The 13,636-nt window shown below is 33.8% G+C and overlaps 1 protein-coding gene across 8 annotated transcripts in view; it reads left to right on the top strand.

Annotated features, from left to right (window-relative positions):
* LOC149796283 (arf-GAP with Rho-GAP domain, ANK repeat and PH domain-containing protein 1-like) overlaps positions 1-13,636 on the top strand; it is a 300,819-nt gene that overhangs the window by 231,880 nt on the left and 55,303 nt on the right. For all 8 annotated transcript variants that reach the window (XM_089960924.1, XM_089960927.1, XM_089960925.1 and 5 more), the window contains 5 exons: positions 98-229; positions 3,499-3,604; positions 5,339-5,438; positions 5,850-5,933; positions 10,661-10,744. In XM_089960924.1, coding sequence (XP_089817050.1) covers positions 98-229; positions 3,499-3,604; positions 5,339-5,438; positions 5,850-5,933; positions 10,661-10,744 — 506 coding nt within the window. The remainder of the gene's footprint in view (positions 1-97; positions 230-3,498; positions 3,605-5,338; positions 5,439-5,849; positions 5,934-10,660; positions 10,745-13,636) is intronic.

The following is a 13,636-nucleotide window of genomic DNA, read 5'->3' on the forward strand; positions in this document are numbered from 1 at the left end:
CAGGAAATGAATTATTGATTAGTTCCGTGTGCATAATTTTATTGCCCTTGTTTTCCTAAGTTGCATTGACCAGAAATTTCATGATTTTTGTTTTCAGATGCTCGCTCAGTTGCCTTGACTGATGAGACAGATGTTCATGCAGTAGCCAATGTGATCAAGCGATTCTTTAGAAATTTGGATGACCCTCTGTTAACATCACGTCTTTACAAACATTTTACACAAACAGCAGGTAAACATGAAGAAATTTGAATGACCCTCTGCTAGTATCACAACTTTACAAACGTATACAAACAGTATGTGTACTTTAGAAATTTGAATGACCCTCTGTTAACATCACGTCTTTACAAACATATACAAACTTTACGTGTACATTAGAAATTTGATTGATTTTATGCTAACATCATGTCTTTTAAGACACATTTATACAAGCAGCATGTAAGCTTCAGAAATGTATTACCCTCCATTAAAGTTAAGAATTCTGGATAACCGTTTGCAGACGTATTTCCTAGTTTTCTTTGTACAAACAGCTGATAAACTATATCAACAAATCTTAAACAACCATTCATGAAACTTGAATTGAGATACTGGTTTTCATGGAATAATAATTGAATTTTTATATGTTCATTTTTGTTTTAATGATTGATTGACCAGGCTTTTTGGAGTTTAGTTTGGTTTACACCTGCATGAACCAAAACAGAGACTGATTTAGCCCCGAACCAATGACACTAGAGAGAATCATCAGTAGAAAAAATTCACAGGCTGCAATGACGTAATGTTTATTTGCATCAACCACATGAGGAGTTTGATCAGTTCATGTGTGTAAGAAATTTTGCTGTGAATGATAAAATATGTATATTATTATGACTTAAAAACTGAAAATAAAAAGTTGAAAGTTTAATTAGAAATTTAGATAATCCACAGAAAGTAAGAGGATATGGGAGAGGTTGTGGCTTTCACATACTGAATTCTTGTCCTCCATTTTATTTCTTTAAGTATAAATTTGAAATTTTGGTCAGGAGGAGTCAATTAGTAGCCAGAGATTGAATAGCTTTATTTTGCCTCAAGATTAGACAACTATTAAATCAGTGATAGATTTATATTCTTTTCTGCTGCAGTGTTTGTTTGTTTTTTAACAAGCATGAATTGCCTCTCTGTTCAAGACTGCTCCAGTGGCCTAGTGGTTAGAGCGTCCGCCTCAGGAGCGGGAGGTCATGGGTTTAAACCCTGGCTGAGTCAAACCAAAGACTTACAAAAATGGTACTAAACAGCTGCCTCACTAGGCACTCAGCATTAAGAGGTTAGTGTCAGAATAATGTGATTGGGTAGGACATCATGCTACATGTCTGCATGATGCCCCAGTGCTAGACATCACTATAAACTGCCACATTGCAGACATCATAGCGATATGACTGAAAAATTGTTAAAGCTAAGTTAAAAATCCTAATCACACACACACTCTCTGCTCAAAAAGGGTTTATTGACATAAATTTCCTTGAAAACATTCTTACTATTTCAGCTGGGTTATTTTAGCCAAACTTTTGGCAACTGTAAAATTCAGTTTGCACTATTTTCTTGATTTGTCAGCTCCATTGATAACTGTTTGAATATTTAAAGCAATTTCCTTATTTCAACTCTTATTGCAACTTAGCTTGATGTTAACTTCAGTTAATTTTGTTTCCATCAGAATTTCATTAATGACATAAATATTAATAAACCCTGATGTTGCATGTAAGTCGACATAAACTGGGATAAATCAAAATGTGGAATTCTGTATCTGAATTTCATACAGTAAGTCCATCCATTTTATTGATAAAGTTTGCTTATTTGTAATTTCTGAACTTATATCACACAGAGACACACGAAGACAGACACACACATTTTCATAATATTCCCAATAAGAAATGCATCAGTTGTATGGCCAATTCATTTGGTATTCATTCAGGTGCCATTTGAAGTTTGGAGAGAAAAACAAACAACTGCTCGTGTTTTTTTTTGTTTATCATTGATTGTAATCACGCTTTCCTCTTTTATTAACTTTAAGAAGGTTTATTATTAGCTTTTATCAACAAAAATGTATTCTGTTTTTATTATGTTTATGACTTTGTAAATTGCCCAAGTCCATCAACAATGGTGAGTTTTTCAGTCTTAAGAATTTTCCGTTGACTAACCTAATGTTCATTTTTGGTAAATATAGACTGTATTGAAAAAGCTAAGGAGAAATCCCTCTTTTGCTAAGGAAAAGCCCTCCTTTCTTAATGGAAAAACTATCTTTCCTTAAATTGCAACTATTGTGCACTTGCTAGGACAAGTACTGCCAACTTTAAACTGGAGGATAATGGTAAAAGCAATTTAAAAAAAGGAGTTAATGTTGCAGTTTGATCATATGGATTTCAGTTTGGATAATTTGACTGTATTGTCCAACAGAGACTGATCAGCAGTTTAGTCATGGATTTCAATTTGGGTAATTTGACTGTATTGTCCAACAGAGACTGATCAGCAATTTAGTCATGGATTTCAATTTGGGTAATTTGACTGTATAGTCCAACAGAGACTGATTAGCAGTTTAGTCATGGATTTCAATTTGGATAATTTGACTGTATTGTCCAACAGAGACTGATCAGCAATTTAGTCATGGCTTTCAGTTTGGGTAATTTGACTGTATTGTCCAACAGAGAGTGATCAGCAGTTTAGTCATGGATTTCAATTTGGGTAATCTGACTGTATTGTCCATAGACTGATTAGCAGTTTAGTCATGGATTTCAATTTGGGTAATTTGACTGTATTGTCCAACAGAGACTGATTAGCAGTTTATTCATGGATTTCAGTTTGGGTAATCTGACTGTATTGTCCACAGACTGATTAGCAGTTTAGTCATGGATTTCAGTTTGGATAATTTGACTGTATTGTCCAACAGAGACTGATTAGCAGTTTAGTCATGGATTTCAGTTTGGGTAATTTGACTGTAATGTCCAGCAGAGACTGATTACCAGTTAAGTCATATGGACTCAGTTTGGATAATTTGACTATATAGCCCAACAAGGACTGATTGTATATGATTCAGGGTTAGTCAGTGCCATGATTCCATGCAACTGGTTGTTAATCCCTGACTGGTTTTATGCACCTACAGCTCCAACCTGTAAACAAGGGCTTGTACTAAAAACCTTTTAGAAAAAGTTGATTTAATTTGATATCAGTCAAACAAAAGTCAGTAATGATGCACAAGTATAGTCAGTCCAGTGTATAATGATGCACTAGTACAGTATTGAAGGTCAGTCCAGTGTATAATGATGCACTAGTACAGTATTGAAGGTCATCTCACTGTACAGTGATACACTCATACAGTATTGAAAGTTGTCTTAGTCTATATTGTCAGTTTGATGCTCAGTACAGAAGTGTAAATGTTACATTAGTTTGCTTGGTTTCCAGCTCAGGAATATAAGAACTGTACTTTAGAAAATATATATTAAGAATTTCCAAAAAAATTCTCTTTATTTCCAGCCTTGGGGGACAAAGTGGTAAAGGAACAGTGGTACAAGTACCTGCTACAGCAGCTCCCACGTGTAAACTACCAGACTCTCAAAAGACTGGCCAGTCATCTCTGGAGGTATGTTGATGGACACACCAGATTTGCTAGTAATCATAAAATATTTGCAAGTATAACATTTTTGCAAATTCAGCACAGTAAGCGAATTTGCAAAAATACAGTAAGTCTAGACTATAGTAACTTGTTTTTAGCACTGTAAATATTATATATCAATATGGTATCCATATATAGTTGTCAACAGATGACTCTTGTAGTAAAACAATGTGTAGAGTCTCACTGCAGCACTTCCATTTTTCCAGGTATTGTATCCAGGATAAGATGGACTTATTTTTAACACTACATTTGTACAACTCCCCATAATAGGGTTAAGTGCGAGTCCACTGAACTATGTGTAATGTATCCAGTGTAAGATGGCCTTGCTGTTAATTTTGTACATTTGTACAACTCCCCATAATAGTGAGAGTCCACTGAACTATGTGTAATGTATCCATTAGAAGATGGCCTTATAGTGAGAGTCCACTGTACTGTATACAATGTATCCAATATAAGATGGCCTTGCTGTTAACATGGTACATTTGTACAACTCTCCATAACAGTGTTATAGTGAGTGTCCACTGTACTGTATACAATGTATCCATTATAAGATGGCTTTACTGTTTACATTGTACAGATGTTCCAACTGGGTTTGCAAACATTGTTCCTAATGTGGTATATCTGTCTAATTGATACAAATTTAATGAAATATATATCCAGGTTATGTCAACTCAAATTTAATGACACTTAAATATCCAGTTTAATCAGGTTAATGTCTTTTCAAATTTAATGACACTTAAACATCTAGTTTAATGTCATCTCAGATTTAATGACACTTAAACATCTAGTTTAATGTCATCTCAGATTTAATGACACTCAAACATCTAGTTTAATGTCATCTCAGATTTAATGACACTCAAACAGCTAGTTTAATGTCATCTCAGATTTAATGACACTCAAACATCTAGTTTAATGTCATCTCAGATTTAATGATACTCAAACAGCTAGTTTAATGTCATCTCAGATTTAATGACACTCGAACATCTAGTTTAATGTCATCTCAGATTTAATGACACTCAAACAGCTAGTTTAATGTCATCTCAGATTTAATGACACTCGAACATCTAGTTTAATGTCATCTCAGATTTAATGACACTCAAACAGCTAGTTTAATGTCATCTCAGATTTAATGACACTTAACTATCCAGGTTAATGTCATTTCAGATTTAATGACACTCGAACATCTAGTTTAATGTCATCTCAGATTTAATGACACTCAAACAGCTAGTTTAATGTCATCTCAGATTTAATGACACTTAACTATCCAGGTTAATGTCATCTCAGATTTAATGACAGTTAACTATCCAGGTTGACATCATCTCAGATTTAATGTGCTGATTTATATGGTACTAAATATAGGTGACATTAAATTAGATGGAAAGTAATTGACTGTTATGGTGTCCATCATCAGAATTTGTCTTGGACTTTTCAGTGCTTTGAAAATTGGTAAGACAAACTGAATGGGTTTTAGAGTTTAATATTCAGTTTATTGATAATAGCTGTTAGTATTATTTTAATTGATTTAACTGCTGGAAAGCAAACCCATGCTGTTATATTTAGAATTTGTTTGTTTTTAATTGACTGTTGGAAAGTGAATCCATACATTTATGTTTAAAATGTATTTATTTTTAATTGACTTTACTGCAAGAAAGCAAACCCATATATTTAAAATTTATTTGTTTTGACATGATAACCCTACAGATTGTCAACACACTCTTCTGAGAATCTGATGAAACTGGAAAACATTGCAACATCTTTCGGCTCCACTCTGATGAAGTCCAATAAAGAGGAAAACCAAACAGTATGTCTTTGAATGTTTGTCTGTCCCTCTGTCTACTTCTGTGTCAGTCAGTCCATGTATCTGAAGTCTTGTCTATTTGTATTGGTTTTTGTTTGTCTGTCTGTCTGTATGTTGATACTGTTTTAAAATTGTTATCTTTCATGAACCTTTTATGTTTATAATCTTTGACCCATGTAGATTTTTTCTTGTTTGGATAGATAAATAAACAAATAAATGAATAACTAAATATTTTTTCTTACATATATAACTAAACTTTATTTCTTAAATAAATAACTAAACTTTATTTCATTAGTGAGAAGAAAAAACCCATTGAATTACAAATCCTTGATTCATCGTGGTAAATTAACAGAGTACCCATAGTAAACTGCAGAGTGACGCATCATAAAGTAAGGTACATATTGTATATTTCAGATGTCTGTTATTGGACTTGGAGTACAGATGGAGATGCAGGTTATATCGGACATTGTCAGCAGCTATCAGCAACTCTTTGATGTTGTGAGTTAATCATCAAAGAAAGCCTTTATTAAATCCATCAAACATCAGTCAATCAAGAAAAGAATTCACCTTAAAAATAATGCCAAGTCACCAGGCAATGCCCTTTACCACCACCACTGCCCCACCAAAATTTTGAAGTCAAAATGGAATTAAAAGTTGTTACCTTTGAAATCAATTTCTCCTTCAAATACATGACTGGCCATGTTTATATCAGGGATTTTAACTGAAGAGAGATTAAGAATCAAATCTGTAGCTTAAATTGTCAAAGATTATTGCTAATCTTACATGAAATGAATAAACAGACACATGTTATTAAAAAAATAACCCATTCAAATATCAGTAAGTTTAAAGAATTTAAGACATTTAGTGGAAAAAAGAACTGATTGCTAAAAGACACAGATGGCTAGTATCATTTTGTGAAGTGGTTAAAATCGATTGAGTGGTAAAATTAATTTAACATCATTTTAATGACAAATACTTTGTAAGTCAGATAAAAGAACTTCGTGATAATAACGCTATTTATTCATTCATTCAAACCTGAGATAATATTTCAGATTTTGCTTAACAATAATGGATATTGGTCAGTTATGAATCATAATGGTCAGTTATGAATCATAATGGTCAGTTAATTTTATTTCAATGTAGCTGAGTAAAAGAATGTTCTTTTAGTTGCATAACTTATAGGTTGCGTTGAGCAGCACTCCTCAAATGGTTACATTTTTATGACTTTGATCACCATACTTCTGCCTTAATCCCTTATGATTACATCGCCTGTAAAATGTCTGTCAGTAAAGATCTTGGATTATGGCAACTTCAAAGCCTTTTTCTCAAAAGCTCATCTAAAGGCATCATTCTCAGCTTGCTGTCATAGGATACATTTGGATTTTAGTTCTGTGGAAGCTTGCTGTCATAAGATACATTTGGATTTTATGAAGTCTATGGAAGCTTGCTGTCATAAGATACATTTGGATTTTATGAATCCTATGGAAGCTTGCTGTCATAAGATACATTTCGATTTTATGAAGTCTATGGAAGCTTGCTGTCATAAGATACATTTGGATTTTATTAAGTCTGTGGAAGCTTGCTGTCATAAGATACATTTCGATTTTATGAAGTCTATGGAAGCTTGCTGTCATAAGATACATTTCGATTTTATGAAGTCTGTGGAAGCTTGCTGTCATAAGATACATTTGGATTTTATTAAGTGTATGGAAGCTTGCTGTCATAAGATACATTTGGATTTTATGAAGTCCTATGGAAGCTTGCTGTCATAAGATACATTTGGATTTTATGAAGTCCTGTGGAAGTCCTAGACCTAGATAATGGTATAGCAGCAGTCATCATTGTCTTCTCCACTTTTTACATTGCTGAGTGTTCCAAGCAAACTCCATTCTAGTTAGAAATATAGTAATGACTTCTTCCTTGTTGAAATTGGTCCTTCTTGCCATTGTTAGACTTGCAGGGAAAGCAGGTAATGATAATGCATGGAAGTTTACCTGTTGCATTGCCAAAGCTGTTAATGTCCTATTTACCACACAGTGGCAAATGAACTGAGTACTTCATACAATCTTGGTGAGATGAGATTCATTTTATACAGATATCACTCAAACTCACCACTTGGTAACATTACATTAATTGCCATTCACGTCATCACCATTTGTCATAGTCCATATTGACGAAGTTGGGAAGCAGTCCACAAAAAATATTGCTTCTCCAACTTGCCTTTCATTCTTCATACTCCTTTCAGAAGGGTCAGTCGTAATGCAAGTGGCAATCTGAGAATTACTGGAAGGATATGAAGTTAAAATACAAATGCCAACCTGACCATTACTGGAAGGATCTTTAGTCACCTGACTAATACCAGAAGCTTCTGCAGTCATTTCTTGATGACAGCAGTTTTTTTACTAGTACAGAAAGCCATGTAATAAAAGGGAGGGGAAACAGTTTCTCATCCCCCACAAAGCCTCAAAATATCTAACAATGGCTAATCAGCCCTTTCTACATGCTGATGGCATATCTTTTATGATATACCTCACAACCTTTATACACAAGAAATAGCCTACTCAAATGCACTACTCAAATGAGGCTGGAACTGTTACCATAGCAGGATGTCTTTTGATGCTGATGCAAAGACACCAACATCATACCAGGGTACTTGGAGTAAAAGACATGATGTCTTTTGATGCTGGTGTAATGACACCAGTATCATACCAAGTTGGTTGGAGTAAAAGACAGGATTCAGACCCTGACCCCTCCTGTTGTGAGTATGGCACTATGGTCCAGGAAAAGCTGACATTTAGTTAAATTTGTACATTAGCCACCTTTGGGGTTTGACATTTGGGGCTTGTCTCACTCTATTTTATACTTCAGGAACTTTTCTTTTAACAGAGTGAGGGTAAAGACACGTGCATTGATTGACACATTTTAAAAGATACTATTAGAGATGTGTATTGACACATTTTGAAAGGTGTTAACTATTGTTTTATAACTATTATTTTAGAGTCACGCGTATTTACACATTCTTACAGGTGCAAAATATTATTTTAGAGATGCGTATTGAAACACTTTTACAGGTGCTTAATATAATTTAAGGAACATATATTTACACATTTTTACAGGTGCTATCTGTTCTTTTAGAAACATGTTTCTTGACCCATTTCACATTTTACAAGTGCTAACTATTATTTTATAGGAAAAGTGTTATTTTAAAGATTTGTTATCGAAGACAACTTGCAAATGTTTAAATGTTTGCTGCATGTATTAAATATGCACATATTGTATAGATTGAAATCATGATTTTTTGTACAGTTGTTGTTGTTGTTGTTGTGGGGTTTAACGCCATTTTTCAGCACGATAGGCTATACATGGCGGCCAGTATTAATGGTGGAGGAAGAACCCGGAAAACCCTGGAAAGAACCACCGACCCACGAGAAGCTACTGGCAAGCTTTCTCACATGCCCACATTGGCTGAATCTTAGACTCGAACCGCTGCAGACAGAGGTGAGATGGCAGTGATCCGTAACAAAGAGCGCTTTAGACCACTCGGCCACTCGGGGCCCCAGATTTTTTGTAAAGTAGTTGAACCAGCAACATAAATGTATAAATATTACCTGATCATCAAATAGATCCTCTGGGTGCTGTCTCAGTTGTAGATCTCTGGTCAATACTGATCTCTGGTCATCTTCATTTAATGTGTAAGGTCCTGGTATCTGTTAATACTAAGGAGTCAGTTATATTTAAATCTACTTCTTGTGGAACTGCAGTCACATGTGACTTATATTTCATTTGCATATTAAGAAAAGAACTAAAACTAGCATCAATAAAAAAGATATTTTAATAATAGGAAAAGTGTATGAGAAATGAAGATTCAATATAGAATTTTCAGTTCTCCAGATGAGAATATTATAAGAGAGGTTACAAGGTATTTAATCAGTGCAGTTCTTTGGGTTCCAAATGTTTCTGCCAAGTCCATACCTTTCTCTTGTGATCAGTTGTATGCCTACAGCTCTATTTCTGCATGAACAGAAATTGTCCACAGGGCTCCAAGGCACTTGCTGATGGCTGTGTTTAGCATGTGTCTGTATTTTGCATGAATTATTTTTAGATTGGAAGATAGTTTAAATGGTCACTCCTGAGCAGGTGACTATCTTTTTAAGGTGGCCAATTAGGTGGGTTTTATTATATATTGGCTCATAAGTCTTGCCATGATTGAGCTTGTAGTCATCTCATTTAATTAGGTAGACTTGCTTTTAGACCAGATGAGCTCATGGAATGGGCCTGTATCCATTGTGCGTTGTTCAGCAAGAATTGCTATTTTAAACTTCATGAAAGAAAAAGTAATAGAAAATTTTCAGTCAGACTTGGGAAAGAGCACGTCAGCTTGCTGGTCCATTTTCAAATATGACCGCCATGCTCATTAAATGATTTGTTCTTACAAACCGCTATCAAATATAGCTGATAATGCATCAGATAGAGAAACCTTGAAATGACTTTTTCTCTTACCCAAATTTGATAAAATATGACAGAAGGCTTGGTAGCATGAAGATCTTTCACATTTATACGAATAATACCAATTCAAAATTGACTACCATTACTTAACTTAGAAAACATTAAACAATGATTTTTCAAACACAGCCCAAGAAGCTAGGTCAAAAAGCATGGCAAAAGCATTGTGATATATGGGCCTTTCAAATTTATTAAACAATGAAAATTCACCATTGCTAAAATTAGAAAAGTAAATATATGAATGACTTTTGAGCTGAACCAACCAAATTTTGACAGAAAGCATCTTTGCATAAAGGCTTTCAGCTTTGTACAAGTGATATCAAGTTATATACATTCAGATATTGGCACTGTTAACTAAAATAGCCAAATCATAAAATGGTATCTTCCCAGAAAAACAGAATTTGACCAGATTTGACCAAAAAACTGGCTTTCATATGTGTACAAATGATGATTTGCCATCAGATATGACCACAGTTACTATAAAAATAGAAAAGCTACAGATAGTTTCTTCACAAAAAGAACTAAATAAATAGAATGTATCTAGATTTGACTGAAAGCAAAGACATCACCAATTAACTACATACATGTAGCTGGAGCATGTCCTAACATTATCCCATTTCAACCCAAAGCACATAACTTGTTACTATTACATTTGCCTTTCAAACTAATGAATGTAAGGTGAGTGATATCAGGTCCATTTGGGTCTCTTGTTTTTTTTCCAGGTTGCTGAGCAAAGTGTGGTCAACAGATTAAGCGAGGCAGAGAATGAAATTGTTAAAAAAATTGGAACAGCCACCACTCAGCCAGTAAGATGATCATCTGAAACATTATTGAGTGTTTTACAGCCTTGTCTTTTTCAAATTATATCATATATGTTGTTGAGTGTTTTACAGCCTTGTCTTTTTCAAATTATATCATATATGTTGTTGAGTGTTTTACAGCCTTGTCTTTTTCAAATTATATCATATGTGTTAGTTGTTGAGTGTTTTACAGCCTTGTCTTTTACAAATTATATCATATGTTAGTTTTTGAGTGTTTTACAGCCTTGTCTTTTTCAAATTATATCATATGCATTAGTTGTTGAGTGTTTTACAGCCTTGTCTCTTTCTATCATATGTGTTCCTGGTGTTCTGTGCAGTTTATAATACTTACAAAGGTATTAAAACATAGGTAAAAGAGAATTATGACTTTTGGTGTGGATTCAGAGTTTTGAAGTACTGTACATAATTGATCATCAGTAAAGTACATGTTATTGGGAAAATAAAATATATTGTATTTAGAGCCAGTTTGCATTTACATAATAAGAAATATTGTTTTATTGTAGCTATCAACTTTAAACAGTTACATAACTTTTACATACATTCACACACACACACACACACACACACACACACTGGTAGCCTAGTGGTTAGAGCATCCAGCTCGGATGTGGGAGGTTGTGGGTTCAAACCCCGGCCGAGTGATACCAAAGACTTACAAAAATGGTACTAACTGCTGCCTTGCTTGACAGTCAGCATTAATAAATATGGTATTAACAGCTGCCTCACTAGGTGCTCAGCATAAAGAGGTTAGCATTAGGACTGGTCAGTCTGGTGTCAGGATAATGTGACTGGGTGGGACATGATGCTTTTTGTATGTGACCATCATTATGAACTGCCACACTTCTGACATAATAGCGATATTACTGAAAAATTGTTAAAGCTACGTTAAAAATCCAAATTACACACACACACACATCCACACACACACACACACACACATACATACATACATACATTCATGCATCCTAGTGGTTATGGCATCTGCCTCGGATGTGGGAGGTTGTGGGTTCGAACCCAGGCCGAGTGATACCAAAGACTTACAAAAATGGTACTAACTGCTGCCTTGCTTGACAGTCAGCATTAAGAGGTTAGTGTTAGGACTGGTCGGCCTGGTGTCAGGATAATGTGACTGGGTGGGACATCATGCTTCATGTCTGCGACATGATGCCCCAGTGCTAGACATCACTATAAACTGCTACATTGCAGACATCATAGCAATATGACTAAAAAATTGTTAAAGCTACGTTAAAAATCCAAATCACAACACAACATACATACATACATACATACATACATGCATACATACATTTATGGATATTTACCACGAAAAGTAATGACACATGAATAAATGTACGGATATACATACATATCAAGAAGAACTTATACATGCATACAAAAGTACATATGTACATACATATAGATGTACATGAACAGCCATAGTACTAACTTAAATTGTAACTAGATATTAAAAATCTTGTTTGAATGCTAACACTACTTATAAACAGATTAAAAAATTACACTTTAGAGTAATCAAAAAATGCAAATTGATTCTAATCTTAAATTACACGCAACATAGAGAGTGTTATCCATACATCTTACATTTATATGTACCCACTTATCTGTGTGTCTTCAAGACATCATACATTTACATGTAGCCACTTATCTATGTGTCTTCAAGACATCATACATTTACATATAGCCACTTATCTGTGTGTCTTCAAGACATCATACATTTACATGTAGCCACTTATCTATGTGTCTTCAAGACATCATACATTTACATGTACCCACTTATCTGTGTGTCTTCAAGACATCATACATTTACATATAGCCACTTATCTGTGTGTCTTCAAGACATCATACATTTACATGTAGCCACTTATCTATGTGTCTTCCAGACTGAAAACAAAGTTTAACACAGTTTTAGTATTTGCATATGTTGCAATAACATTCACCTTTTAACTTTTAAATGTGTATCTGTATGAATGAGACATTCACCTTTTAACTTTTAAAAGTTTATGAATGAGACATTCACCTTTTAAAAGTTTATCTGTATGAATGAGACATTTACCTTTTAAAAGTTTATCAGTATGAATGAGTCATTTACCTTTTAAACGTGTATCTGTATGAATGAGACATTCACCTTTTAAAAGTTTATCTGTATGAATAGGACATTTACCTTTTAAAAGTTCATCTGTATGAATGAGACATTCACCTTTTAAAAGTTTATCTGTATGAATGAGACATTTACCTTTTAAATGTGTATCAGTATGAATGAGACATTCACCTTTTAAACATGTATCTGTATGAATGAGACATTCATCTTTTAAAAGTTTATCTGTATGAATGAGACATTCACCTTTTAAAAGTTTATCTGTATGAATGAGACATTTACCTTTTAAACGTGTATCTGTATGAATGAGACATTCACATTTTAAAAGTTTATCTGTATGAATGAGACATTTACCTTTTAAAAGTTTATCTGTATGAATGAGACATTCACCTTTTAAAAGTTTATCTGTATGAATGAGACATTCACCTTTTAAAAGTTTATCTGTATGAATGAGACATTCATCTTTTAAAAGTTTATCTGTATGAATGAGACATTTACCTTTTAAAAGTTTATCTGTATGAATGGGACATTTACCTTTTAAAAGTTTATCTGTATGAATGAGACATTCATCTTTTAAAAGTTTATCTGTATGAATGAGACATTTACCTTTTAAAAGTTTATCTGTATGAATGGGACATTTACCTTTTAAAAGTTTATCTGTATGAATGAGACATTTACCTTTTAAAAGTTTATCTGTATGAATGGGACATTTACCTTTTAAAAGTTTATCTGTATGAATGAGACATTCATCTTTTAAAAGTTTA

The sequence above is a fragment of the Sinohyriopsis cumingii genome, chromosome 6, assembly GCF_028554795.1.
Source record: "Sinohyriopsis cumingii isolate HCF-2022 chromosome 6, ASM2855479v2, whole genome shotgun sequence".
Taxonomy (NCBI): domain Eukaryota; kingdom Metazoa; phylum Mollusca; class Bivalvia; order Unionida; family Unionidae; genus Sinohyriopsis; species Sinohyriopsis cumingii.